This window comes from Artemia franciscana, chromosome 2 (assembly GCF_032884065.1).
Source record: "Artemia franciscana chromosome 2, ASM3288406v1, whole genome shotgun sequence".
Taxonomy (NCBI): domain Eukaryota; kingdom Metazoa; phylum Arthropoda; class Branchiopoda; order Anostraca; family Artemiidae; genus Artemia; species Artemia franciscana.
In genome coordinates, this window is record NC_088864.1 from 23,577,854 (window position 1) to 23,605,581 (window position 27,728).

Consider the following 27,728-nt stretch of genomic DNA (forward strand, 5'->3'; position numbering starts at 1 on the left):
AGAAAGGGAAGGTCTTTGAATCAAACCTTCCGATGTCAAGTTTGCTAAAAACTTTACCATCAAGTTTATTTTTAAGGGAAAAATGCAACCACTAATACATTTCCAAAGTTCCAAACTAAATTTTAGCATTGAGAAAATATCAAACAGTTCGTGGTAATCAAACAGTTCGTGGTAACAAACTATAGTAAGGAGCGACCCGGCTCAATAGTAACCGAAACTCTAAGAAACGAGATTTTAATACCAATAGTTACATCAAAAATTTGCATTTTAATGCTGATTTTAAATATATAAGTTTCATCAAGTTTAAACTTAACCATCAAAAGTTATAAGCCTGAGAAAATTTGCCTTATTTTAGAAAATAGGGAAAAACACCCCTACAAGTCATAGAATCTTAACAAAAATCACACCATCAGATTCAGCGTATCAGAGAACCCTACCGTAGAAGTTTCAAGCTCCTATCTACTATCTACAAAAATGAGGAATTTTGTATTTTTAGCCAGAAGACAGATCACGGATGCGTGTTTATTTGTTTGTATTTTTCTTTTTTCAGGGGTGACTGTATCGACCCAGTGGTCCTAATATATTGTAAGAGGGCTCTTTCTAACGGAAATTAAAAGTTCTAGTAACCTTTTTAAGTGACCAAAAAAATTGGAGGGCACCCAGGCCCCCTCCCATGTACATTTTTCCCCAATGTAACCGGGTCAAAATTTTGACATAGCTATTCTGTTCAGCTTGGTCGAAAACCTAATAATTATGTTTTTGTGGACGACGTAATCCCCCACAGTCCCCGGGGGAGGGGCTGCAAGTTACAAACTTTGACTATTATTTACATATGGTAATGGTTATTAGGAAGTGTGCGGATGTATTCAAGGGGACTTTTTTGCGTTGGGGCGGGAGTAGACCGGGGGAGGGGGTTACGTGGGAGGATCTTTCTATGGAAGAATTTATCATGAGGGAAAAAAATTCCATGAAGGGAGCGAAGGATTTTCTAGGATCATTTAAAAGAAACAATGAGAAAATAAATAAAAAAAAATTTACCTGGAAGTAGTGAGTAGCATTAAGACTAAAAAACAAATATAAAATATTATGTATATAAGAAGGTTTTCTCCTCCTCAATACCTTGCTGGTTACGCTAAAGTATGTTTAGTAATTTTAACTATTTATTCTACGGCCTTTGCGATTCAGGGGTCATTCTTAAAGATTTGGGATGAAATTCAAGCTTTAGTGTAAAGAGCGAGGTATTGACGAGAGGGCAAACCCCCTCATATACATAATAAAAATACACATATATAGAAGTTCGTTACGTAAGTTAATTCGTAAGGTACTTATGTTTATTACTAACAAAAACGTTCGTAAAAAATATTTTAAAAATCTAGTTGCATTTTTAAGTAACCGAAAATTAGAAGGCAACTAGGCCTCCTCCCCCAACCTTTTCCTATCAAATTCGTCCGATCAAAACTATGAGAAAGCCATTTAGCAAAAAAAAATTAATATACAAATTTCGTTCTAGTTGTTAATATACGGTGAGCCAAAATCAAAACATGCATTAATTCCAAAACGTTCAGAAATTAAATAAAAAAAACAAGTTTTTTTTAGCTGTAAGTGAGGGGCAACATTAAAACTTAAAACGAACAGAAATTATTCCGTATATGAGAGCGATTGTCTCCTCCGCAACGCCTCTCTCTTTACGCTAAAGTTTTTTATTGTTTTAAAAAGTAGAGCTATGAGAAAGAGTCAAACTTTAGCGTAAAGAGCGAGGCGTTGCAGAGAGGACAATCCCTCTCATATACGGAATAATTTCTGTTCGTTTTAAGTTTTAATGTAGCTCCTTACTTGCAGTTAAAAAACTTGTTTCTTTTTATTTAGTTTTAGAAAGGGATTGGGTTCTGGAATGCGTTTAATAGTTACATATGATGTAATTTCATCAGTGTTTCTTTTATAATTCCGATGTATCTTTGTTTGACAATTTTCTTCTTTTCTTTCTTAACTTTATGACCACCAAGGCTTATTTAACTACTTTATTGAGAGGTGAAATATCGTGGTTCTCCTTGCACACCTCGTCATATGCGCTGGAAGGTGGCAGGCGGGCATGGCCCTTCCCGGAAATTTGGGACTATAAAGTAATAATAAGGAAAGCAAAGGAAAGAGAGCAGAAAAGGGAAAACCCATTGAAAAAATATGTGTTTCCCCATTGTTGGCTGTCTGCCGATAGATTTTGACCCTTAATAAGGAACATACAAGTTCTAATTTGTGACTCAGAGAACCCTTTCCTGTTTTTCACAAACATTTTTTCTATGTGATTTGGTTGAAGCAACAAAAATTACTTGTGAGAGGTTTTGTTCTGTCAAAGATTCAGCGGCGTTTACTTTATGTATTTGTGCAGTGTTTCGTCAAGACTAATACTTGACAAGATGTTTTTCGTAGCTTTGCCGTAGTGATGATATATCATTGTATAGCCATATATTATATAAATTATACAATTAGTTCTTGTTCGACTCAAGTTTAAATTCTAATGTTGACATAAGTTCACACACAAATCAAAGTGACCAACTTATAGAACAAAGAATATTAAGGGAAGAAATGGATAAACGTGATGTCATCTTAATTCACTTTACTAATACATCTTTCCTCTCTTATAATTATTCCCAACCTATATTAAATTCCTTCGGACAAAGTGTAGATAATCAAAAAAAAATTCCTTTTCGTCATATTTTTCTTATTTTCTGTTCGTTTTTTTTTTCGTGAAATTTTTCAGTTCATGAAACCTGATGGATTAGGGTGTTATAGAGATTTTGTTTTCCAGACACTGCGATCTTTAGTATTTAATGTTCAATGTTTTAAACCCTCTATTTTTCAGATTCTTCAACTACACCAGAGCAGTTTTCAACGACACAAAGATGGCTTGTTGGCGTAGCACCAAACCATGCTTTTTTAAAGCTGGGGAGTATGTGAGAAGTCCCTTTCTATTATTTACTAGCTGTTGCGGTGGCGCTTCGCGCCACCCCAACACCTAGTTGGTGAGGGCACTTCGCCCCCCCCCAAGCCCCCCCGCGCAGGTAAGTTGTTACGCGCCATATTAGTTATGCGCCATTGTAGTTGTGTCCCACCTGTGAATATAGATATATATATATATACATATATATATATATATATATATATATATATATATATATATATATATATATATATATATATATATATATATATATATATATATATATATATATATATATATATATATATATATATATATATATATATATATATATATATATATATATATATTAGGGTGATATAGAGATTTTGTTTTCCAGACACTGCGATCTTTAGTATTTAATGTTCAATGTTTTAAACCCTCTATTTTTCAGATTCTTCTCGTATAGTATGTACCTAGATGATACAAACTACACCTGAGCAGTTTTCAACAACACAAAGATGGCTTGTTGGCGTAGCACCGAACCATGCTTTTTTAAAGCTGGGGAGTATGTGAGAAGTTCCTTTCTATTATTTACTAATAGCGCGCGTAAGCTGTTACGCGCCATATTAGTTATGCGCCATTGTAGTTGTGTCCCACCTGTGATATATATATATATATATATATATATATATATATATATATATATATATATATATATATATATATATATATATATATATATATATATATATATATATATACATATATATATATATATATATATATATATATATATATATATATATATATATATATATATATATATATATATATATATATATATATATATGTATATATATATATACACACACATATATATATATATATATATATATATATATATATATATATATATATATATATATATATATATATATATATATATATATATATATGTGTGTGTGTGTGTGTTTTTAACTACGTAAAACTTGCGAACATACAACATTCTTCGCTGTCCCATTGTCTGTGCATATAAATAGATTGCCCTTGAGCTTTGTTGATGGTGATTGCTAATCGAAAATTCCCTGTGTCCCCGTCGTCATTTATATATCCCCCCTGTGCCCCCCGGTGTCCCCGTTGCAGTTGTGTCCCTGTGTCCCGGTTGTCATTTAAATTCCCTGTGTTCTGGTCGTCATTTGTGTCCCGGTGTCCCAGTCTGTAATTTCTCTTTGAGTGTCCCGGTCTTCATTTATATTCCCTGTGTCCTGGTCGTCATTTTTGTCCCGGTTGTCAATGGGAAAAACAATCCGTATTAAGATCTATACCTCACTATTCTAATGATTGCCCTTGAGGTTTGTTGATGGTGATTGCTAATCGAACATTCCTGGTGTCCCGGTCGTCATTTATATATCCTCCATGTGCCCCCCGGCGTCCCCGTTGTAGTAGTGTCCCTGTGTCCCGGTCGTCATTTAAATTCCCTGTGTCCCGGTCGTTATTTGTGTCCCGGTCTGTAATTTCTCTTTAAGTGTCCCGGTCGTCATTTTATTCCCTGTGTCCCGGTGTCCCGGTCGTCATTTGTGTTCTGGTGCCCCGGTCTGTAATAACTTTATGACGGCATAATGCTCAATCCTTATAATGACACAAACAACACACAAACAAACAACTTATTTTTATATATATAGAAGATTTATTGCCTTATCACTTTACGACAGGGTGACATCTTCAAGTTCTTGTTTACCCATTTTATTTGTCTGCTCTTATTTACCAATTTTGTTTTCCTTGACCGCTACGTAACATTCACTTACGGTCAAACTCAAATCTCTAATTTATTACAAAACGGGATCGAAGAGGACGGGTCTTAAAAGCGAATGTTACAACAATATTTGGAGAGTTCTGATTCACAATTTCTGGACGACAGATAGAGACAACAAATCTTTTACCTGTTCCTTTGGTTTATCTACTTTCCTCTTGGATCACCATTCTGTCTTGGATACTAGCTCTTCAATTAACACGAGGGACAGCCTGTCGTGTGTATCTACAAGGTTTAGCGTAAATTTTTTTTTCCAGATTTATACTTCTTCGCCCAAACAAGGACTTTTCATCAACCAGGAAGAACTCTCCAGCTCAACTTCCTGCCACTTTATATTTCTTTTACCATTTTTTTTTACATGCTCATCTTAAAATAAAATTCCTTGTCTGGAGAGATCGTGAGTTAAAATAGGCCTTAGGAAACAGATAGACTGTTGTCATAGTAGATAGAGAAGTGAACCTATCCGCACCCTCGCTACTGGTGACACGCTACCATAATTCAAAGCACTAGTATTTGCTTACTCACCCCATAGGGTGGTCCTTTACACATTTATTGATGCTGATTTGTGGTAGTTGTATGCTTGGTGATCAGCATAAAAAACATTTTTTGTTTTGGTGACTATTGGTCCAAGTTAATTTTTTCTTCCAGTTTATTCATCACAAACTATTTGATAAGATTCTATACTTACAATTTTTTTATGAACCTGTTCATTTTATATAGTTAAATATGACAATAAAAAGAAAAAGGTTCAATTTGGCAGCTGGATAGTAAGTTTAAATTTCGTTTTTCTTTCACTACATTACATGGAGAGGTATATTTTATATTGCCACTATAAAATCAAAACGTGGTATCTATATAGGCAGGACGATTGTTGAGCATATCAACTCTTTCTGTAAACTATTCTACGGTGTAGAAAATTGCATAAAGACAAGTCTACATCTGCTATAATCTACGGAAGCAATAGATCTTTCTGTAAACTGTAATTGAGTTTGATTTCCGTTTAAAATTAAATGTATAATAATTAAATATATTATTGATTAAATAATTGATCACTTTTCCAGGAATCCTTGTCGTTTAGAATTTACTGTATTTTGTTTGATTTTTCATGCAATTTAACTGCTTTTTTTATTCCAGAGTTTTTTCCTAAATGTATTAAAACATAAACTTATACCTACGAAAAATATCCTGAAATATATTCCCCGTCCCCCAACCACCACTGCTATTTTGGCGTTTGCCCCCCCCCCTGGAAAATTTTCAACCATTACCGTTGCACCTCGTATTTCAGATGTCATCAAACAGATAACAGGAAATGTTTTCTAAAGTCTAACATATACTTTCACTTCATATGCCCAAAACTTTACTATGAATCGTACACTTTTTTTCATAGGCAGCACAATTGAGCTACAAAAGTAAAAAGCGATAAAGGAACAATGTATGATCCTTTTTTCACCAAGCCACTTCGTGCAGAAATTTCAGAAAGAGCCTTCGGAAAGAGAACTTAGTAGAAACAAATGGAAATTGAAAGTTCTAGTCAATATATTTGAAACGGCTTACCCTATAAAGCTAAAACCTTCAGAGCATCATGAGGGGGATGATCAACTGACCAAACGACAAAATGTCCACACTACTACTGCTATCAATACTGCTGCTACTACTGTTACTACCACTATTAATGTAACACTACAACTGCCTCTATTGCTACCACTACTACTATGGAACTACTACTATGAAGACCAAGGGTATGAAGGTAGAAATTTGAAAGAATATTAAGGGGAAATTTGAACTAAATCAAAACACACTATGTATAAGTAAATTATCAAAAGGATATATCTCAGGAACTACTAACTCTAAGAGTATTAAGGTGAAAATTCCAAGAAATGTTGAGGGAGAAGTTGAACTAAATTAAAACAAACTATGAACGTGATGATTACGATAATACGTCTGCTGCTACTAGCACTGGTGCTATTACTGCTAATACTAATAATAGTCCTACAACTAGTACAACTATTACAAGTACTACTACTGTGACTACTATTACAACTACAACTAAGGGTATGAAAGTGAAATTTTCAGGGAACACTTAATGAGGAAGTTGAAGGAAACCACAACACACCAACGGCATGCGGATTGTCAAAAGAACGTGTTAGCAATATCTTAGGAGCACCACGGGTTGTAAAGTTGAAATTTATAGGCGTTGCTGTGGGGGGTGTTGAACTAATCAAGAGGTAATATTTGCATCCCACTACTACTACTACTACTACTACTACTACTACTACTCCTACTGCTACTACTACTACTGCTAGGACTATTAATACTGCTACTATTACTGCTACTAAGGCCAAGCCTATTACTACTAATTCTACTACTATTACTACTATTAGTATTGGTACTATTAGGCTACTATTGTCACTAAAGCTAATGCTATTAAGGTGAGGCTTTCAAGGAATGTTTAGGCGGATGTTGAACTAAATCAAAACGAACTAATAGCACGTAAATTGTCAAAAGGGTATTGCAGAAATGTCTCAGGAACAGCTTACATTATTAATTTGGAACTTTCAGAGTGTATTCTGCTGTATTTTGAACTAACCAAAAGGCACTATGTGTATAATACTAATACCACTATTATGATTATTGTAACTTATGATGTTAAGGGTTTTAAGATGCAGCTTTTAGGGAACGTTAAGTGGGTGTTTCAGTTAAACGAAAAAAACTACATGCCTAAAGGCTTTCAAAAGACATATAAGCAACATCATAGGCAACACAGCACTATAATAGATACTTCCAAAGAGGTCCTTCGAATGGAAATTATAAGTTCTAATACCCTTTTTAAGAGTCAAAAGTGATTTGAGGGCAAGCAGCCCCCTTTCAAGCCAATGGATTCTTCAAAAACATCAATTTGAAACTTTTAGGTAGCCATTTTGTTAGACATAATTGCAATGTCAAGTAACTATGTCTCTGGGGATTTTGAGGAAGTCCATCCCTCATAGTCATCAGAGCAAGGACCGTAAGTTATATAGTGTTTGTCGCTGAGAAAGAGGGAATTTATGACCTTTGCTGTTAAAAAGACGAAGTGCATTCAAGTGAAGCTTTCATAGAATGTTGAGGGGAGTGTTGAACTAAATAAAAATATTCTATGTGCAAAACACACCCACGAAAGTCTAGGAAATCTGGCTCAGAGATACCTAAAAAGCAATAAAAAAAATTCATAATTCACAATTTTTCTGACAACACACACCTATGAAAGCCTAAGAAATCTAGCTCAGAAAAGTCAAAATTAGCAAACTATTTGCTAATTCATAATTTTCAGATAAACCAAACCACGGAATATCAATCTAAACGTCCAAAATCATTAGCTTTAGACAACATCAACCTACAAACTCCTACAAAACCTAGCTCGGAAAAATCTGAATTAGCAAGCTAAAAACCGCAAATAATAAGTTTCAGACAATACACATCTACGACAGGTCAAAAAACTTAATTCAGAACAGCCTAAACAAGCAAAAAAAATTCTTAAATTATTTCCGACAACACACACCTACGAAAGCATAAGGAAACCTGGCTCAGAAAAGTCAAAATTAGCAAACTAAAAATCTCAAATCATAATTTTCAGACAAGTCAAACCACGAAGCATCAAACTAAACATCCCAATAAATAAAACACAACACACATCTACCAAAGGCTAAAAAGAAAACTAACTCAGAAAAACACAAAATAGCAAACTAAACAAACCAAATAATGAGTTTTAGCTAAGTCAAACTACAAAATACTAAACTAAACACAACAAATTATAAGTTTCAGACAACAACCATCTGTGAAAGACTACGAAACCTAGCTCAGGAAAAACGAATGGTAATTAAACAAATACTAACTTTTCAATCGACCCCCTTCAAAACGGACCAGGAAACACCAACATGATTCCTGGGAGATACACTCTCTCTCATTATCATTCACTATCTTTTCCCCCCAAACATCCACTTCTAAGGTTTCTCCAACAATAACAAGTTTTTCTATATCTGGATTACTGTGTTCTATGAATTTGTTGCTTTCTGATTTATTTTGATCATATGAGCACAATTCCCTCGAAGTATATTTAGTGCTACTGAGTTTTTGTTGAAAGTACAAATAGCATTAGTTAAATCTTGTTTTGAGTTAAATTCAACAATATTTTTACCCATGTTTGATATTTTTAGCAGAAAATTTTGTGGAATCTTCTCTGATTCTTTTACTAATGTCTCGCACTATTTTGCTTCTATTTTTATTATCTTTTGCTGCATTACTGCTAGGCTCAAGGATAATACTAAATGTTTCGGGACCTTGAACAACTTTAGAGTACGATCTACGATCTTCAACAGAGTACGATACCATTGAATCTTTATTTTCCAACTCTTCGTGTAATTTGATTGTATTTTGAAGATTATCATCCTTGTTACATAGAAGCTTTGCATTTTCTTCTAAAAGCTGATGATATGAAATTTAAATTTACTCACAAATGTCGAAGGCACAATCCCTACCTCCTGGAATTTTACCTTAGCAAGCATTCCGTTTAAGGCACCGATTAGAGTACTAAAACTCGTTGCGTCTTTTGTCTTAACAGCAAAAAGGTCTCATCAGCAGCCTGATTATCGAAAAATTCTTCCATTGTTAAAATCAGAATAAAACACTAGCGAAATCGTTTCATGGCAAGGGATATAGTTATTCACTCCAGACCCATAGCACCATTTTCACCAATCCATTTGGATCATACACCATTTTATCCTAGCTGGCTAGTTTTCTTCCCGATAAAAAAAAAGGCCACGGTTATTCCTTTCCATAAAGGAGGTATGAAGACAGATCCCTCGAACTGGAGACCGATTTCAATGTTATCTTTGTTTTCAAAGCTATATGAAAAGGTCACAGAAGATTGTATAGCCTTCTGAATCTATATGGATTTCTCACAGAAACACACTTTGGATTCAGGAAAGGCCATTCAACCATACATGCAGTCCACCATCTCACATATTTTATTAACTCTGTGCTTGAACGTGGGAGGCTAGTGCTGTCAGTTCTCATAGATTTTAGCAAAGCTTCTGATACTGTTGTTTTTAAGATCTTAATGAGCAGGCCACTGGCAGATCCATGGGGGCCGGGTGGAGAGCACCCCCTCAATAATTTTTCTGGCACCCTCCTTCCCTGTAATTTTTTTCTTTTTTCACCCCCCCCCTTTTTAGAATAAATTTGTCAATTTTGTCAATTATTGGCACATCTGTCACATTGCCCCTCCCTAAAATTTTTCTCGTTGGCACCCTTGTCACATTGCCCCCCCCCAAGATTTTGATCTAGATCCACCCCTGGAGCAGGCTACATTGTTTAGATGCTCAGGATATATCTTTGAATTGGTTTGTGTCTTATCTTAGAGGAGTAACACTTAGAATGAATGCTGATGGCTGCAAATTAATAGCTTATAGAGTCCACTGCGGCGTTCCACAAGGTATGGTGCCTGGGCCCCTATTCTACCTAATTTATGTAGATATTATGTGATTTATATTCCTGGGACATTAATTGCATCCTTTGCTTATGGCACTGTGTTTACAGTAGCATTATCTTGCGAAAACTTTTGATTGAAAAGGGAAATAAGGCCCTTAATGGACTGGCAAGATTTATGAAGTGTATCTGTCTATCTGTTAATGTTTTTAAGACAAATTTCAAGACATTTTGTAATTGATACTCCCATTATTTTAAATAATAAAATATGTCCGAAAGTTGTGATCTTAAAACAAGGTTTTAGTGGAAAATGCGTAGGTTTCCATCATAATTGGAATTTGAGTTGGAAATTACGCTGTGATGCAGTAGCAGCAAAAGTCACACAAGGATTCTTTCTTAGAAAAAGGCTAAGGAATGAGCTCCCACCAAGAATTCTAATGATCCTCTATCATTCTCTTATCAGTCCGTATCTATCTCATGGTTGTTTGTTGTGGACTAGTCCTTTTGTGTCAAGTTTTAAAAGAGTTCAAATTTTGCAACTAACGTTGTTCGTGTCTAGGAGATTATGTGAGACTTGAATGTAGTACTTTGAGCTGCTTTAATAAAATGAAAATTTTAAATGGTTATAAGTTAAGAGATTATCAACTAACTATTTTTGCTTATCAAAGTTTGAATCATTCACCAGAGTACTTTTGAGAAATTTTTAAGTCTAACTCGTTTTATCATTGTGATAAAACTAGGCATTCTTCAGGGATAGTGTCTGAGGCTCGGGGTGCTCAACGTGGATTTTTTTTTCCACATTTTGTAGGATCACAGCTGTGGAATTCACTCCCTGAGGGTGTGAAGGTGACAGATAATATTAGCCAGTTCAAGAGTGGGTTGAAACTTTACCTTCTGGGAAGTTGTTAATGATTTAAGTTTATTTAAATATATCTAGCTAGTTTTTCGTTTCCACTTCATTCATGGTCTTATCAACGATATTGTTTAATAGCCTGTATTAATAGTTAAAAGTTGTTATGTTTTCACTACTTGTTTCCTTTTTACTTTCTTTTTTCTTTTTTTTTCTTCCTGATTTTGATTTATGGGTGAAGTGTAAATATATATTAGTAGATTATAAGGATGGAAGCAACCATCATATACAACCCAATGGGTTTCCGTGATGATTGTTAAAAGATTATGTAAGCGTTATTTTAGTTAATAGATTATTTCTCTCTCAAAAAAAAAATTAAAAATTATCAAGATTTTAAGGAACAAATATCAAGCATATGTATATTAAACTGACAATGCAAATTCATTGGTATTTTTTTCAGTAAAGTGCGAATTATTTTCTGGCCTTGGAAATACATAGGAGTTTTGAGCCCTACTAATGTTAATTACTGCTCGTTTTGAGTTTGACTCGGGTTATTTATTACAATCTCGGTTCTTTTTGGGTTTCATTTATTTATTGATGCTGATTTATGGTAGTATTACGCTTGGTAGATTATTTGATTCTATTTTTGCTCATTTTTAGTTTAATGAAGCTCTTTACTTTTCTTTGAAAAACATTGTTTTGTGGAAAAGGTTTTTTTATTAATTTAATTTATAAAGAAATAAACTTGTAGTTTTTCCCTATTTTCACTCTTTCCAAAACAGTGGCGAGATGTGGCGTAATTGCTCATCTAGAACTATATTCATCCTCCTCGAAGGATTAAACTAATTTATTTATTGAAACTTGACAGTGTCCAGACAAGGGCTTCTTCTTCCTCAGTGGAAATTTCGATTACTTTATTGAATACTGGTGTAAAATTCTCGTTCATTTTAGTATAACTCTAATCTATTATCTCCTTTCGCTTTTTCATATATTTTTTTTTTTAAATACAAAACTGGCATTTGATAAGCCTGTGAACAGTGCCTAGAAAAAAGGAAAAATATTTGTCGAACAGTGAACCACCCGTTTGCAATTAATGGGATCTTTTTCAAACCCACTTTTATTTTACAAAAGCATTTGAGAGGAACTGTGAGGAAAAATTTGATGAGAAAAATAGTCGAACAGACTGCGTACAATCCAAAAAGGCATTGTTGACCTACAAAAAATTAATGAAAATTTATCGGAATTGTTTTTTTTTAGTAAAAAACTTAACTGGACAAGCCTATAAACATTACAGGCCAGAAATAAATTGCTAAACAGCAAACAGACTCCTTAGGCTGATGAGGTCTGAAGCAAAGCCATACTTATTTTTACAAAGCATTTGAGAAGAGCCGAAAGAGAAAAATTTAATGACAAAAACAGTTGATGAGACTTACATCCAAAGTACCAAGTCACGTTTTGACTTGGTGCGTATCCTGCTTTATAAGTAAGCGTAATGTGTTTCTCGTCTATTGGTGTTCTGCTCAAAGGTGGTTCTTCAAATACAGGGGTAAAAGCTATAAGAAAATAGTAATTAAATATCTAAAGTATGCATAAAACACAAAGTCTGCTATGATGAACCCTTTAAGCCTAAACTACATTTTATCACAAAACAACTCTTTCAATGGCATTTCAGGCAAAGGTACTCAGATCTCAAAATGAGCCCCAATAGCTTTTGCTTTGTGAAGACCAGATTCTCTAGAGAAACCTCTTTGATATTTCAAAGGACTGATGATTAATAGCACACTAACTATGAGAAAGAGAGGATGGCAATTGATTAGAAGATTAGATGATAATAAAGGGTCATGAGAAGTCCCAAAACAAATACTGAGTATTTTTATTTACCTTTTTTTGCATATATCATCAGAATAAAGTAGCTAATAAAGTAGCTAACATAATAATAAAGTAGCTAACCGAGAGAACGGAGTCCATTCTTCAGAAATACGAGTTATGTTCAACTAAAGAAATGAAACTCGAATTTTGTACTATATATAACTCTTACTTTTCTTGTACTTTGTACTATATTTTGTTTTCTACATTGGTAAACTGGTTTCCAGTCTGTATTAATATGTCCAGCTTTTTGTATTAGTTGTTTGTATTCGTCTGTAATAAAACGTTTTAGTCCAGCCATTTTAGTGGTTTCACCTCAGAATTTGAGATAATTAGATATAAATTCATATAAACCTATATTATGACAGCCTAAGACTTGTCTCGAGGCCTGTGTGTCGTAAGGTGTCCACGACTGCTGGTTTCAACGATAAGAAGTGTAAAATGCCGATGTTTGAACGGTTTTGCAAATATCTCGATACCCGAGTTTTGCTAAAAAAAAAAATTTAAAAATCAAATTTTCTGCAATTTTTGTTGACAACTGTTTTGGGCACATTCAACCGTGTTTAGATAGAAGGTAGTGGCCTGCTGTGTTTATCTATATAAAGTAATATCGACGGATAACCAGATCTATGTTGCATGGGCAACGTGAGGTGCTGCGGCAACCTTTGTTTGGCTTTGTCGAGTAAAGTGTTGTGAGAGCAACACTTTGGTTTTTTTCCTCGCTTCGCTTAAACGCTGAAGTTGTTAATCTGTAAGGATCTAAATACTAGGTACACCAAGTCGCAAAAGTTGCTAACCCCTCAATGCAACTAGAAAAGTTGCAGACCCCTCATCGCTGAAGATGATTGTAGCCAAACAGCTGATTATTGCTTACAAGTCCCCTACATGTCTTACCACTGGAACCAAATTAGTCTTACCATCAAATACACTGGAAACAAATATTAGTTACACCAACTAGCAAAAGTTACGAGCCTCTCATTGCTGAAGATGAATATGAGCTAACAGCCGACTGTTGCTTAAAAGTCCTCTATATGTCTCACAATTGGTATCGGTCTATTTTTGGTTTCAGTGTGTACCTTACTACTGAAGTTGTCAACCCCTTTCAACTTTCTAACTGGTATATCTCATGAAGTAATTTTTCTACCAAAAAATGGATGACATATACTTTGATCAGCTCATCAAGAGATATCGACAGCCGTCAAAAAATCTATCTGTCTTAGTTCAAAAGTTGACTTTTTTGCCGTAGGCCAAGTTTCTAACGTCTTCACTTAGAAAGGAGCAAAGGATAAACTCTAATTTCTCTAGCAATGAGAGAACTTTTAAAGTTTGAGCGGCGCATTTCTTACCATTTCTCTGCCGCAATCCTGAGTGCGAAAATCCTAATGATAAGCTCGGCTAAAATTCCGAACAGAAATGGGTAGAAACAATAGCTGCAACCTAGTAAAGAACAAACCACTGCCAATAATGACCATAATTGAAAAGCGTGTTTTGATTAAAACTGTTCAGTGAAAGATATTGCTATTTGTAGCTGATTTAGGAATGGTAACTAGTAAGTCGATTAGTCCTAATACTTCCTAATAGTAAAATGCAATTTCAAAAACAAATGCAGGGGCATTTCTAAATTCAGCCTGAAATGATATTGGATCAAAACAACAAGTACACTATTAGAACAGCCATCGCCAAAAACCCTCCAAAGGAGACTTGTAGTCTCCTGACTTAAATTACTAGGAAATTACATTTTGCCTGGGTATCACGGGTGTGTGATACCCAGGCTTGGCACTGGAACAGAATGGAGAGTGGTGAAATCCCTATTCTATTATGACTGAACTCGAAAAAAACAAGACTGAACTCGAAAACTTGAAAAAACAAGTTTTTTCAGCTGAAAGTAAGGAGCAATATTAAAAATTAAAATGAGCAGAAATTACTCCGTATATGAAGGGGTTGCCTCCTCCTCAATACCTTGCTCTTTACGCTTTAAGTTTTTACCAATTTTAAAAAAGCTTCCTACTCTGATAGAACGGTCCTTGTGTTTCAGGAGTCACTTTTAAAGAAATATTGGTGCCACCAGTCAAACTTTACCGTAAAGAGCAAGATATTGAGGAGGGGGCGACCCATTCATCTACGGAAATATTTCTGTTCGTTTTGAGATTTAATATTGCACCTTACTATCAATTGAAAAAACTTGTTTTTATAATTTAGTTTCTGATAGTGTTTCAAATAATTCTGGTAGATCTGGCTCACCCCACAAGAAAAATTCCCTCCCCTCACGAGAAACTCCTCCGTTAGAAGTTCCTCCCAAGTAAAATACACCCCCCCCCCGTAAAAGTTCCTCTGGACAATTCTATCCTCGTTGAAATGCCATTCCCCTCCGTAAATTTTTGCGGAAGATTCAGCCTGAAAAAAACTCTCCTTAGCATAACTTGATTTGAAAACTTTAATTTCTAATCGTTTTTCCGATAACCTCGAAAATCCCTTCCGTGGATTTTTTTTTCCGGAGACCAAACCCGCTGAAAATTTCCCCTGGAACATTTCCACATGCAAAGTTGAGTTGGCGAAGAGGATGTAAGACAAATAAAAGAATTTCCTAAGTGAATTCTTTCAAATCATCCCCAGTGTAAAATTTTCCCTGGAAAGTATATCCCCGGGAATTTCCGTCCCAAAGGAAAATTCTTCCCACGTAAACCCTTCCCAAGCACAACCACACCCACCCCCGAAAATATCTATATACTGCCCAATAACAAATGCTATATGCAAGCAATAGGTAACTTTCATAGCTTACAGACTTTGTAATTTCACAGTTTCATGGACTGTGGGTCATATTACACCTAAAGACATAGTTACTGGATTTTCCCACTATGCTGAACAAAATGGCAATCTCAAAATTTCGATCCGACGACCTTGGGAAAAAGGGGCGTGGAAGGGTGGTTAGTTACCCTACAGTCTTTGGTAACTTAAAACGGACACTAGAACTTTTAATTTCCGTTTAGATACACCCTCTCCTGATCCTCAAGGAACATTATTTCGATACGATCACTCCTGGGGACAACAAACAAAATAAGAAAAAAGACACAACCGTTCTTTCTTCTGGCAAAAAAATTCTACAAATTCTACATTTTTATATATCGGAGCTTGAAACTTCTACAGTAGGGTTCATTAAGATTCCTTGACTTTTAGAGGGTGTTTCCCACCTTTTTCAAAAATCAGACAAATTTTCTCAGGCTCGTAACTTTTGATGGGTAACACAAAACTTGATTAATCTTATACGTTTGGAATCAGTAGAATAATGCAGTTCTTTTGGTGTATCTATTGATATCAGAATCCCAGTTTTTAGGGTTTCGGTTACTTTTGAGCCTAGTCACTCCTTACTTATAGTCCCTTACTGTTTGATATATTCTCAGCCTAAGCAGGGCTTTGCAACTTCCTTATTTATCATCAGCCCTTTTCCCTATCTATACATAACATCTTCCTGTCTGAGTAACTTCTCGTAAATTCTCACCAATCCTTTTATTGTACGCATTTAGCATCATAGGTAAAGAGCAAAGTAAAGAGCGAAGTTGGCACAATGAATTATTCTTTTTTAACAAGGCACTTCGAATAGAAGTAGTTTTCGTAGAAACTTCGGAAGAAGTTCATTCGATTGAAAATTGAAAGCTCTAGTGCTCTCTAATGAATCAAAAGTGATCGAGCGGCAACCAGCCCCCTTGCCACGCCTATCAATCCTCCTAATACATCCAATCGAAATTTTTAGATAGCCATTTTGTTCACCATAATTGAAAGGTCCAGTAACTATATCTCTGGGGATGTCAACCCCCCTCCCGAAGACCTAAGGGAAAATGTTGTAAGTTATGCAATTCGCCCATCGTTTACATATAGTATTCGTTACTGGGAGAGTTGGGCATGTTTGACCTTTAGTGTTTAAAAAGACGAGGGTAAAAATTTAGTTCAAGTTAGTTCAGAGTTCAAAAATTTGAACTAAATCAAAACACACAATGTGTGTTTTGATGAGGGGGTGTTCAACTGACCAAAAGGAGATGTGTCATTAGGACTGCTGCTACTAATGCTATTGTACTAATTCTAATGTAATAAGTACTGTGCTATTGCTGTTAATATAACTGCTATTCCAACTGGTACTCTTACCATTACTACTCCTGCTACGCGGATATTACAACTATTGTTACTATTATGACTGCTACGACTACTACTTTTACTGACGTTTAGGATATTAAGTTGAAACTTTCAGGGCTTATTGAGCGGGACATTGAACTAACCTAAAGGCACTCTGTGGATACTGCTACTACTATTGTTATAATTACTACTACTGAGGCTAAAGGTAGGAGGTTGAAACTTTCGGGAAATGTTTAGGGGCATGTTAAACTAAATAAAAACACACTGAAAATAAACATAAATAAAACAACCTGCTTGTACAAGGACGTTGTCAAAAACACTTATCAGTTGTATTCCAGGAACAGTCTGAGATATTAAGTTTAGACTTCCAAGACATGTTAAGAGAGATTTTGAGCTAGACAAAATGCGAAATGTGAATACTGTTACAACTACTAACACTGCTACTACAGCAACTACAAAAAGTTCTACTACCACTACAACTGCTAGACTAGACTGCTACAACTAGCACTACTAAAGATAGGAGTATTACAGTGAAACTTTCAGGAAATGTTGAAGAAGACAGTGAACTAAATTGAAATATGCTATATGGATGCAGGTTATTAAAGGTATATTTCTAAAAAGAGCTTAGAGTATTAAGTTGAAACTTTCACTACATGTTAAAGGGTATGTTGAACTATCCAAAAGGTACTTTGTGTATGCTATCCCTACAACTTCTACTACAACTACTAATTTGAATACAGATTTGTTTTTTTCCCATGGACAATTTTATGTTGCATGTTCAAGGGTCGGTAAACCTGACAACCTATTTATATGCACAGACAATGGGACATCGAAGAATGTTGTATATTCGCAAGTTTTACGTAGTTAAAAACATATATATATATATATATATATATATATATATATATATATATATATATATATATATATATATATATATATATATATATATATATATATATATATATATATATCTTTCTATATTTACAGGTGGGACACAGGGACACAACTACAATGGCGCGTAACTAATATGGCGCGTAACGACTTACGCGCGCGGGTACAAGAGGATATATAAATGACGACGGGGACACAGAGAATGTTCGATTAGCAATCACCATCAACAAAGCTCAAGGGCAATCATTAGAATAATCAGGTATAGATCTGAATACAGATTTTTTTTTCCCATGGACAATTTTATGTTGCATGTTCAAGGGTCGGTAAACCTGACAACCTATTTATATGCACAGACAATGGGACATCGAAGAATGTTTTATATTCGCAAATTTTACGTAGTTAAAAACATATATATATATATATATATATATATATATATATATATATATATATATATATATATATATATATATATATATATATATATATATATATATATATATATATATATATATATATATATATATATATATCTTTCTATATTCACAGGTGGGACACAGGGACACAACTACAATGGCGCGTAACTAATATGGCGCGTAACGACTTACGCGCGCGGGGGGCTTGGGGGGGTGGTTGCGAAGCGCCCCCACCAACTAGGTGTTGGGGTGGCGCGAAACGCCATCCCAACAGCTAGTCTGAATATATAAAAATAAGTTGTCTGTCTGTCTGTCGAGTGACGTCATTATAAGGATTGAGCTGTATTATAAACTGAAAAAGAAAAAAAAACTAAAAAAAGGAAAAAACTGAAAAATAAAGGAGAAAAAGAAAACAAAAAATAAAATCAATATATATAAAATTAAGTTGTTTGTCTGTTTGTCCGCATATGACGTCTAAATTATTTCATCATATACCAATTCAAAAACGAATGTATACAAGCTGAAGTAGCTGAGTTGGTAGAGCGTTATGTTTCAGGTTTTAGGTCCGGGAGGTTCCAGGTTCGAACCTTGGCCTTAGAATTAATACAAAAGAAGAAAAAAAAAACTAAAAAAGGTAAAAATTACAAAACAAACTAAAAAGAAAATACTAAAAAACTAAAAAAGCTAAAAAAACGGTGGCGGTGGCGCGAAGCACCACCCCAACTGCTAGTATCTATATCTATCTGTATATATAAAAATTAGTTGTTTGTGTGTTATGTCTGTCGAGTGACGTCATGTCATCATGTCGTCATGTCGTCATGAAGTTAGTTGTCGTCATGTTTGTTATGATGACGATAACGTCAATAAAGGTATTTAAGAAATTCGTTCAAAGACAAATTTTTAATTGTAAGAAGATCGTTGATGGAAAAATGTTTAATTGTAAAATGACTGAAGAACCTACAATGGCAACAGCCGAGGAAGCTGCTCAAAGAGTCTATGCCAAAAAACTTGCTGCTGATAGAGAAAGTAAGAAAGGAAAGCGTGCCGAGGAATCACAAGAACAGCAAGAAAACAGGCTTGCGGCTGATAGAGAAAGTAAGAACAGAAAGCGTGCCGAGGAATCATAAGAGCAACGTGAAAACAGGCTTGCGGCTTCAAGAGATAATGCCAGATTAGGAATGTGCAATGTCCGTCAACGAAGGCGTGTCGAGGAACTACCAGAGTAACGCGAAACTAGACTTGCTGTTAAAAGAGAAAGTGAAAAAAGAAGGCGTGCCGAGGAATCACAAGAGCAACGTGAAAACAGGCTTGCGGCTTCAAGAGATAATGCCAAAAGAAAGCGTGCCGAAGAATCAATTTTTACAATTGCACTTCATCAGTGATAGAAATTCTGAATTGAATGCACGTTGGGAAATTTCTCCCGACGTTGAAAGGACAATCGTTTCCCAATTGCAACATCTTTTCCACGAAAATAATAATTTTGTGTGTCGGTTCAAAACAGCCATTGATTTGATGCATACTGATACGCATAAAATTGTTATTTTTGCTGACAAAACGCCTCCTGGCCAACATGTGCGTAGATACAATGCTCCAACTATCGACGAAGTGGCAATCGTTATGGTCGGTGATCAGTTTTTACCTCGAGATATTATTCTTCATAAGCGAAACGCTCAGTTGGTAAGAATTGCTGAAACTCATTGATGCTACGATGCCCTACAACATCCTATCATTTTTTGGGATGGAGCCGACGGCTATCACTTTAATATTAAATTGATAAATTCAGCCACTAAGAAAGAAATGAATAAGAAATGCAGTGCAATGCATTATTATTCCTATAGACTAATGATTCGGCAGGATGAAGACAATTATATTTTAAAATGCCGTCAATTGTTTCACAAATACATCGTTGATATGTATGCAAAAATTGAATCAGAACGTTTGCTATTTATCCGTCTGAATCAGACCAAGCTCCGCTCCGAACAATACATTCATTTGCGAGATGCAGTTGTAAATGACGGTAATACCACAAACGTTGGAGATTAACGATTCTACCTTCGTCATATGCTGGCAGTCCCCGTCATATGCATGAATATGCTCAAGATGCTATTGCGTATGTTCGTCTCTATGGTCGTCCAGATTTATTTATTACATTTACATGTAATCAATCTTGGGTCGAGATACAGCAGCTTTTACTTCAAGTACAATCGCGTTTCATAGACATGACATTACGGCCCGTGTCGTCCGGCAAAAGTTGAAATCACTGATAAACTACATAGTAAAACTTGAAGTGTTTGGGTCAGTGCGATGCTGGATGTACTCAGTGGAAAGGCAAAAACGAGGATTGTCAAACGCACATATACTAATCTGTCTAGATTATAAAATTACTTCTAATGAAATTGATGATGTGATTTCCGCTGAAATACCTGATGAAAATATCGATAAGGGGTTATATGATATTGTTGTAAAAAAATATGATACATGGACCTTGCGGTGCACTGAACGAAAATTCACCATGCATAGCCAAAGGAAGGTGCACAAAGCAATATCCTCGACTTTTAGTACCCAACACAATTACTGGCAATGAGGGTTACCCACAATATAGAAGAAGATCTACTGAAGATGGCGGTAAAACAGCAATAATAAAGAAGCGTAACGGTACCACCATCGAAGTAGATAACCAGTGGGTTGTTCCATATTCCCCATTATTATCAAAAACATTTAATGCACACATAAACGTTGAATACTGTAACTCCGTAAAGGCAATCAAATACATATGTAAATACCTCAACAAAAGCAGTGACATGGCAGTTTTTGGCTTGCAGTCCGAAATCAAAGATATCGACGAAACCGTACAATATCAGGCTGGAAAATACATAAGCAGTAATGAAGCTGTTTGGCGAATTCTTTCATTTCCGATACATGAATGTAGTCCAGCTGTTGTTCACTTAGCGGTACATTTACAGAATGGTCAACGTGTTTATTTCTCGGAATCCAACGTGCAACAAAGAGCCCTGAATCCATCGGATACAAAGTTAACTGCTTTCTTTTCGCTATGCAAAAATGATTCTTTTGCAAAAAAAACTGCTGTATACTGAAGTGCCTTCGTATTACACGTGGAATACTAAAAATAAAGTATTTGAACATCGAAAACAGGGTAAGTCAGTCGACGGCCAACCTACCATCTTCAAAGATACCACGATAGGAAGACTCTACACCGTTCACCCCAATCAACATGAATGCTTCTTTCTACGCCTGCTTTTGGTGAATGTACCCGGTCCAACGTCCTTTGAGTATTTGAGAACTGTAAACGGTACTATACATGACACTTACCGTAGTGCATGCCAAGCTCTGAATTATTTGATTAGCAATCACCATCAACAAAGCTCAAGGGCAATCATTAGAATAATGAGTTATACATCTGAATACGGATTGTTTTTCCCATGGACAATTATATGTTGCATGTTCAAGAGTCGGTAAACCTGAAAATCTATTTATATGTACAGACAATGGGACAGCGAAGAACGTTGTATATTCGCAAGTTTTACGCAGTTAAAACATGTATATATATATATATATATATATATATATATATATATATATATATATATATATATATATATATATATATATATATATATATATATATATATATATATATATATATATATATATATATATATATATATATATATATATATATATATATATATATATATATATATATAGATATATATAAATAAGTTGTCTGTGTGTGTGTGTATCGAGTGACGTCATGTTTGTGTGTCAACTGACGTCATGTTTGTCGACTGACGTCATTATAAGGATTGAGCTGTATGCGTCATGAAGTTGTTTGTCGACTGACGTCATGTTTGTCAACTGATGAAATTACATACCGGGACACCGGGACACAAATGACGACCGGGACACAGGGAATATAAATGACGACCGGGAACCTCAAAGAGAAATTACAGACTGGGACACCCGGACACAAATCACGACCGGGACACAGGGAATATAAATGACGACCGGGAAACAGGGACACAAGAATATAAATGACGACCGGGACACTCAAAGAGAAATTACAAACCGGGACACCGGGACACAAATGACGACCGGGACACAGGGAATATAAATGACGACCGGGACGCAGGGACACATCATTAGAATAATGAGGTATAGATCTAAATACGGATTGTTTTTCCCATGGACAATTATATGTTGCATGTTCAAGAGTCAGTAAACCTTACAATCTATTTATATGCAACATATATATGTATATATATATATATATATATATATATATATATATATATATATATATATATATATATATATAATATATATATATATATATATATATATATATATATATATATATATATTTATATATATATATATATATATATATATATTCACAGGTGGGACACAGGGACACAACTACAATGGCGCGTAATTAATATGGTGCGTAACGACTTACGCGCGCGGGGGGTCTTGGGGGATGCGAAGCGCCCCACCAACAGCTAATATATATATATATATATATATATATATATATATATATATATATATATATATATATATATATATATATATATATATATATATATATATATATATATATATATATATATATATATATATATATATATATATATATATATATATATATATATATATATATATATATATATATATATATATATACTAGCTGTTGGGGTGGCGCTTCGCGCCACCCCAACACCTAGTTGGTGGGGGCGCTTCGCGCCCCCCCCCCCAAGCCCCCCCGCGCGCGTAAGTCGTTACGCGCCATATTAGTTACGCGCCATTGTAGTTGTGTCCCTGTGTCCCACCTGTGAATATAGATAGATTTATATATGTGTTTCAAACTACGTAAAAATTGCGAATATACAACATTCTTGGCTTTCCCATTGTCTGTCCATATACAAAGCCGTATGTACTAATAATGACGTCATATGCAAACGCTCTTTTTACAAACAAACAAACATGCATACACACAACTCGTTTTTATATAGATAGATAGATAGATAGATACAATACAAATTAACTACGAAAAACTTGTGAATATACAACAGTGTTCGCTGTCCCATTGTCTGTGCGTATAAATAGATTGTCAGGTTTACCGACCCTCAAAGATGCAACATACAATTGTACATTGGTAAAGCAATCTGTATTAAGATCTATACCGCATTTTTCTAGTGATTGCCCTTGAGCTTTGTTGATGGTGGTTGCAAATGCTAATCGAATTGGGAATTGCAATCTTTTAAATTGAAAAAGCAGATCCGTTGGAATCATGGGAATGCGAGGAATAAGAACAGCCTCACCCTCATAAGGCCCTGTCAAGATTGTGGCATCTATTAGGTTTTCCATTGTTTTTTTTACGGCAAGTCGCGTGCCATTGCAAAGCTTTGGTGGGTTGATATTTCTTAAAAGTATTATTGGTACGCCTATTTTTAGTTGTAGCAGGTGTGGTGGACACCCTGAAGGATCTATGGAATTTAAAAATTCAGATGGATAATTAACCGCTTCATTTGGTTCCGAAATACAAATTAACTGCGTAAAACCTGAGAATATACAACATTCTTCGCTGTCCAATTCTCGCTGCATATAAATAGATTGTCAGGTTTACCGACCCTCGAACATGCAACGTACAATTGCCCATGGGAAAAACAATCAGTATTAAGATCAATACCACATTTTTCTAATGATTGACCTTGAGCTTTGTTAATGGTGATTGCAAATGCTAATCGAATTGGGAATTGCAATCTTTTAAATTGAAAAGGCAGATCTGTTGGAATCATGGGAATGCGAGGAATAAGAACAGCCTCACCCTCAAAAGGCCCTGTCAGGATTGTGGCCTCTATTAGGTTTTCCATTGTTTTTTTTTACGGCAAGTCGAGTGCCATTGCAAAGCTTTGGTGGGTTTATGTTACGTAACAATATTATTGGTACGCCTATTTTTAGTTGTAGCACGTGTGGTGGAAACCCTGAAAGATCTATGGAATTTAAAAATTCAGATGGATAATTAACCACTTCATTTGGTTCCAAAACTGTGTCGACTGACTTGTAAAGGACTGCCTGGTCTTGAATCTTGGTCAAAACAATATAGTTGATTTCGTGGACGTCTATATTTTTGGGTGCGAGAATCGCTCTTTCACTTAGCCATTTATTATTTTTATAATTTTTTAGAATATTCGGAAATACTTTTTCAATCAATTCATTTTTGGACGTCACTAAATTACAGAAATCAGCAGGTAGTTGTATACGTCCTGAAATTGAGTCTACTGGGAGCTTTCCGTTTCCCATTGCCAGCAATTGATCTGAAAATGTTTGACTAGAGTCATCGTTTTGCAATCGGACACGCATATTTGTAGTTACTTTTAATGTTTTTACGTGTGCCCATAAATTAGAATTTTTCAGGCAAGCATTCATTTCGTCTGCAGGAGTTGATCTAGGTATTATAGGTAATGTTTGCCTGAAATCTCCCGCAAGCAATATTAAGGTGCTGCCAAAGGGTTTCGACTTCCCTCGCAAATCTTTCAAGCATTGATCCAGAGCCTCGAGCGATTTTTTGTGTGCCATTGTGCACTCATCCCAAATAATAAGTTTGCATTGCTGCAATACTTTACCCATCCCAGATGATTTGGAAATATTGCACGTGGGAGTTTCTGTAGAATGCAAGTTCAGAGGCAATTTCAAAGCGGAATGAGCAGTTCTTCCACCAGGCAGCAATGTTGCGGCTATTCCGGACGACGCAATTGCCAACGCTATATCATTTTTAGATCGAATTGATGCCAGAATCAGTTTTATCACAAACGTTTTACCAGTACCTCCTGGCGCATCCAAAAAGAAAATTTCTCCAACGTTGTTATCGACACAATGCATTATCGTATCATAAATGTCTTTTTGTTCCGACGTTAACTTGGAAATGTTATTTTGTACATACGACAATAGATCACTCGTACTGTAACTTTGTTCACGATCCAATTCTACACATGTCGAAACAGCAGCGATACGGTTAGGTGAAGGCATTCCCAAACCCTGAAGAGGTTTGTTTGCCATACTTATGCAAAAATCTTCTATAACAACTAAAGTGTAGTTATAAATTTCTGGTGTAAAATCAAAAGTCATGTCTGACGTCTCTAACTGTTTTCGATGAAGTGTATCTTCGGACATTTTTGACTTATATTTTTCCCATAAATCTGTAGGAGCTGATGGAGAGCAAGTTGTTAAAATGATGCCAAACAATGCACGAATTTGACTTGGGGTTGACGTTTCGCACGCGTCATTGATGCAGTTATCCCAGTGTTGGTCATTCTCCAATAAATTCAGAGCTTGGCATGCACTACGGTAAGTGTCATGTATAGTACCATTTACAGTCCTCAAATACTCAAAGGATGTCGGACCGGGTACATTCACCAAAAGCAGGCGTAGAAAGAAGCATTCATGTTGATTGGGGTGAACGGTGTAGAGTCTTCCTATCGTGGTATCTTTGAAGATGGTAGGTTGGCCGTCGACTGACTTACCCTGTTTTCGACGTTCAAATACTTTATTTTTAGTATTCCACGTGTAATACGAAGGCACTTCAGTATACAGCAGTTTTTTCGCAAAAGAATCATTTTTGCAAAGCGAAAAAAAAGCTGTTAATGTTGTATCCGGTGGATTCAGGACTCTTTGTTGCACGTTGGTTTCCGTGAAATAAACACGTTGACCATTCTGTAAATGTACCGCTAAGTGAACAACAGCTGGACTACGTTCATGTATCGGAAATGAAAGAATTCGCCAAACAGCTTCATTACTGCTTATGTATCTTCCAGCCTGATATTCTACGATTTCATTGAAATCTTTGATTTCGGACTGCAAGACAAAAACTGCCATGTCACTGCCTTTGTTGACGTATTTACATATATATTTGATTGCCTTTACGGAGTTACAGTATTCAACGTTTATGTGTGCATTAAATGTTTTTGATAATAAAGGGGAATATGGAACAACCCACTGGTTATCTACTTCGATGGTGGTACCGTTACGCTTCTTTATTATTGCTGTTTTACCGCCATCTTCAGTAGATCTTCTTCTATATTGTGGGTAACCATCATTGCCAGTAATTGTTTTGGGTACTAAAAGTCGAGGATATTGCTTTGTGCACCTTCCTTTGGCCATGCATGGTGAATTTTCGTTCAGCGCACCGCAAGGTCCATGTATCATATTTTTTACAATAATATCATGTAACCCCTTATCGACATTTTTATCAGGTATTTCAGCGGAAATCACATCATCAATTTCGTTTGAAGTAATTTTTTTATGTAGCCAGATTAGTATATGTGCGTGTGGCAAACCTCGTTTTTGCCATTCCACTGAGTACATCCAGCATCGCACTGACCCAAACACTTCATGTTTTACAAGGTAGTTTATCAGTGATTTCAACTTTTGCCGGAAGACACGTGCCGTAATGTCATGCCTATGAACCGCCGATTGTCCTTGAAGTAAAAGCTGCAGTATCTCGTCCCAAGATTGATTACATGTAAATGTAATAAATAAATCTGGACGACCATAGAGACGAACAGACGCAATAGCATCTTGAGCATATTCATGCATATGACGGGGACTGCCAACATATGACGAAGGTAAAATTGTTAATCTTCCAACGTTTGTGGTATTACCGTCATTTATAACTGCATCTCGCAAATGAATGTATTGTTCAGAGCGGAGCTTGGTCTGATTCAGGCGGATATATAGCAAACGTTCTGATTCAATTTTAGCATACGTATCAACCATAAATTGGTGAAACAATTCACGGCATTTTAAAATATATTTTCTTCATCCTGCCGAATCATTAGTCTATAGGAATAATAATGCATTGCACTGCATTTCTTATTCATTCTTTGTTAGTGGCTGGATTCATCAATTTAATATTAAAGTGATAGCCGTCGGCTCCATCCCAAAAAATGATAGGATATTGTAGGGCATCGTAGCATCGATGAGTTTCAGCAATTCTTAACAACTGAGCGTTTCGCTTATGTAGAATAATATCTCGAGGTAAAAACTGATCACCGACCATAACGATTGCCACTTCGTCGATAGTCGGAGCATTGTATCTACGCACATGTTGGCCAGGAGGCGTTTTGTCAGCGGAAATAACAATTTTATGAGTATCAGTAGGCATCAAATCGATGGCTGTTTTGAACAGACGCACTAACTTATTATTTTCGTGAAAAGATGTTGCAATTGGGAAACGATTGTCCTTTCAACGTTGGGAGAAATTTCGCAACGTGCATTCAATTCAGAATTTCTATCACTGATGAAGTACAATTGTAAAAATTTATGATTCTCGCCTGAGAATGGTTTAGATAGGGACCCTGCTTTATGATA

General features: G+C 35.5%; 1 protein-coding gene across 3 annotated transcripts in view; it reads right to left on the reverse strand.

Annotated features, from left to right (window-relative positions):
- Positions 1-27,728, reverse strand: part of LOC136039045 (uncharacterized) — a 143,859-nt gene that overhangs the window by 48,929 nt on the left and 67,202 nt on the right. Inside the window, exon 4 of one of the 3 annotated variants that reach the window (XM_065722541.1) lies at positions 12,471-12,590. The exons of the other annotated variants lie outside the window; for them this stretch is intronic. Coding sequence (XP_065578613.1) covers positions 12,471-12,590 — 120 coding nt within the window. The remainder of the gene's footprint in view (positions 1-12,470; positions 12,591-27,728) is intronic. 3 annotated transcript variants of the gene reach the window in all.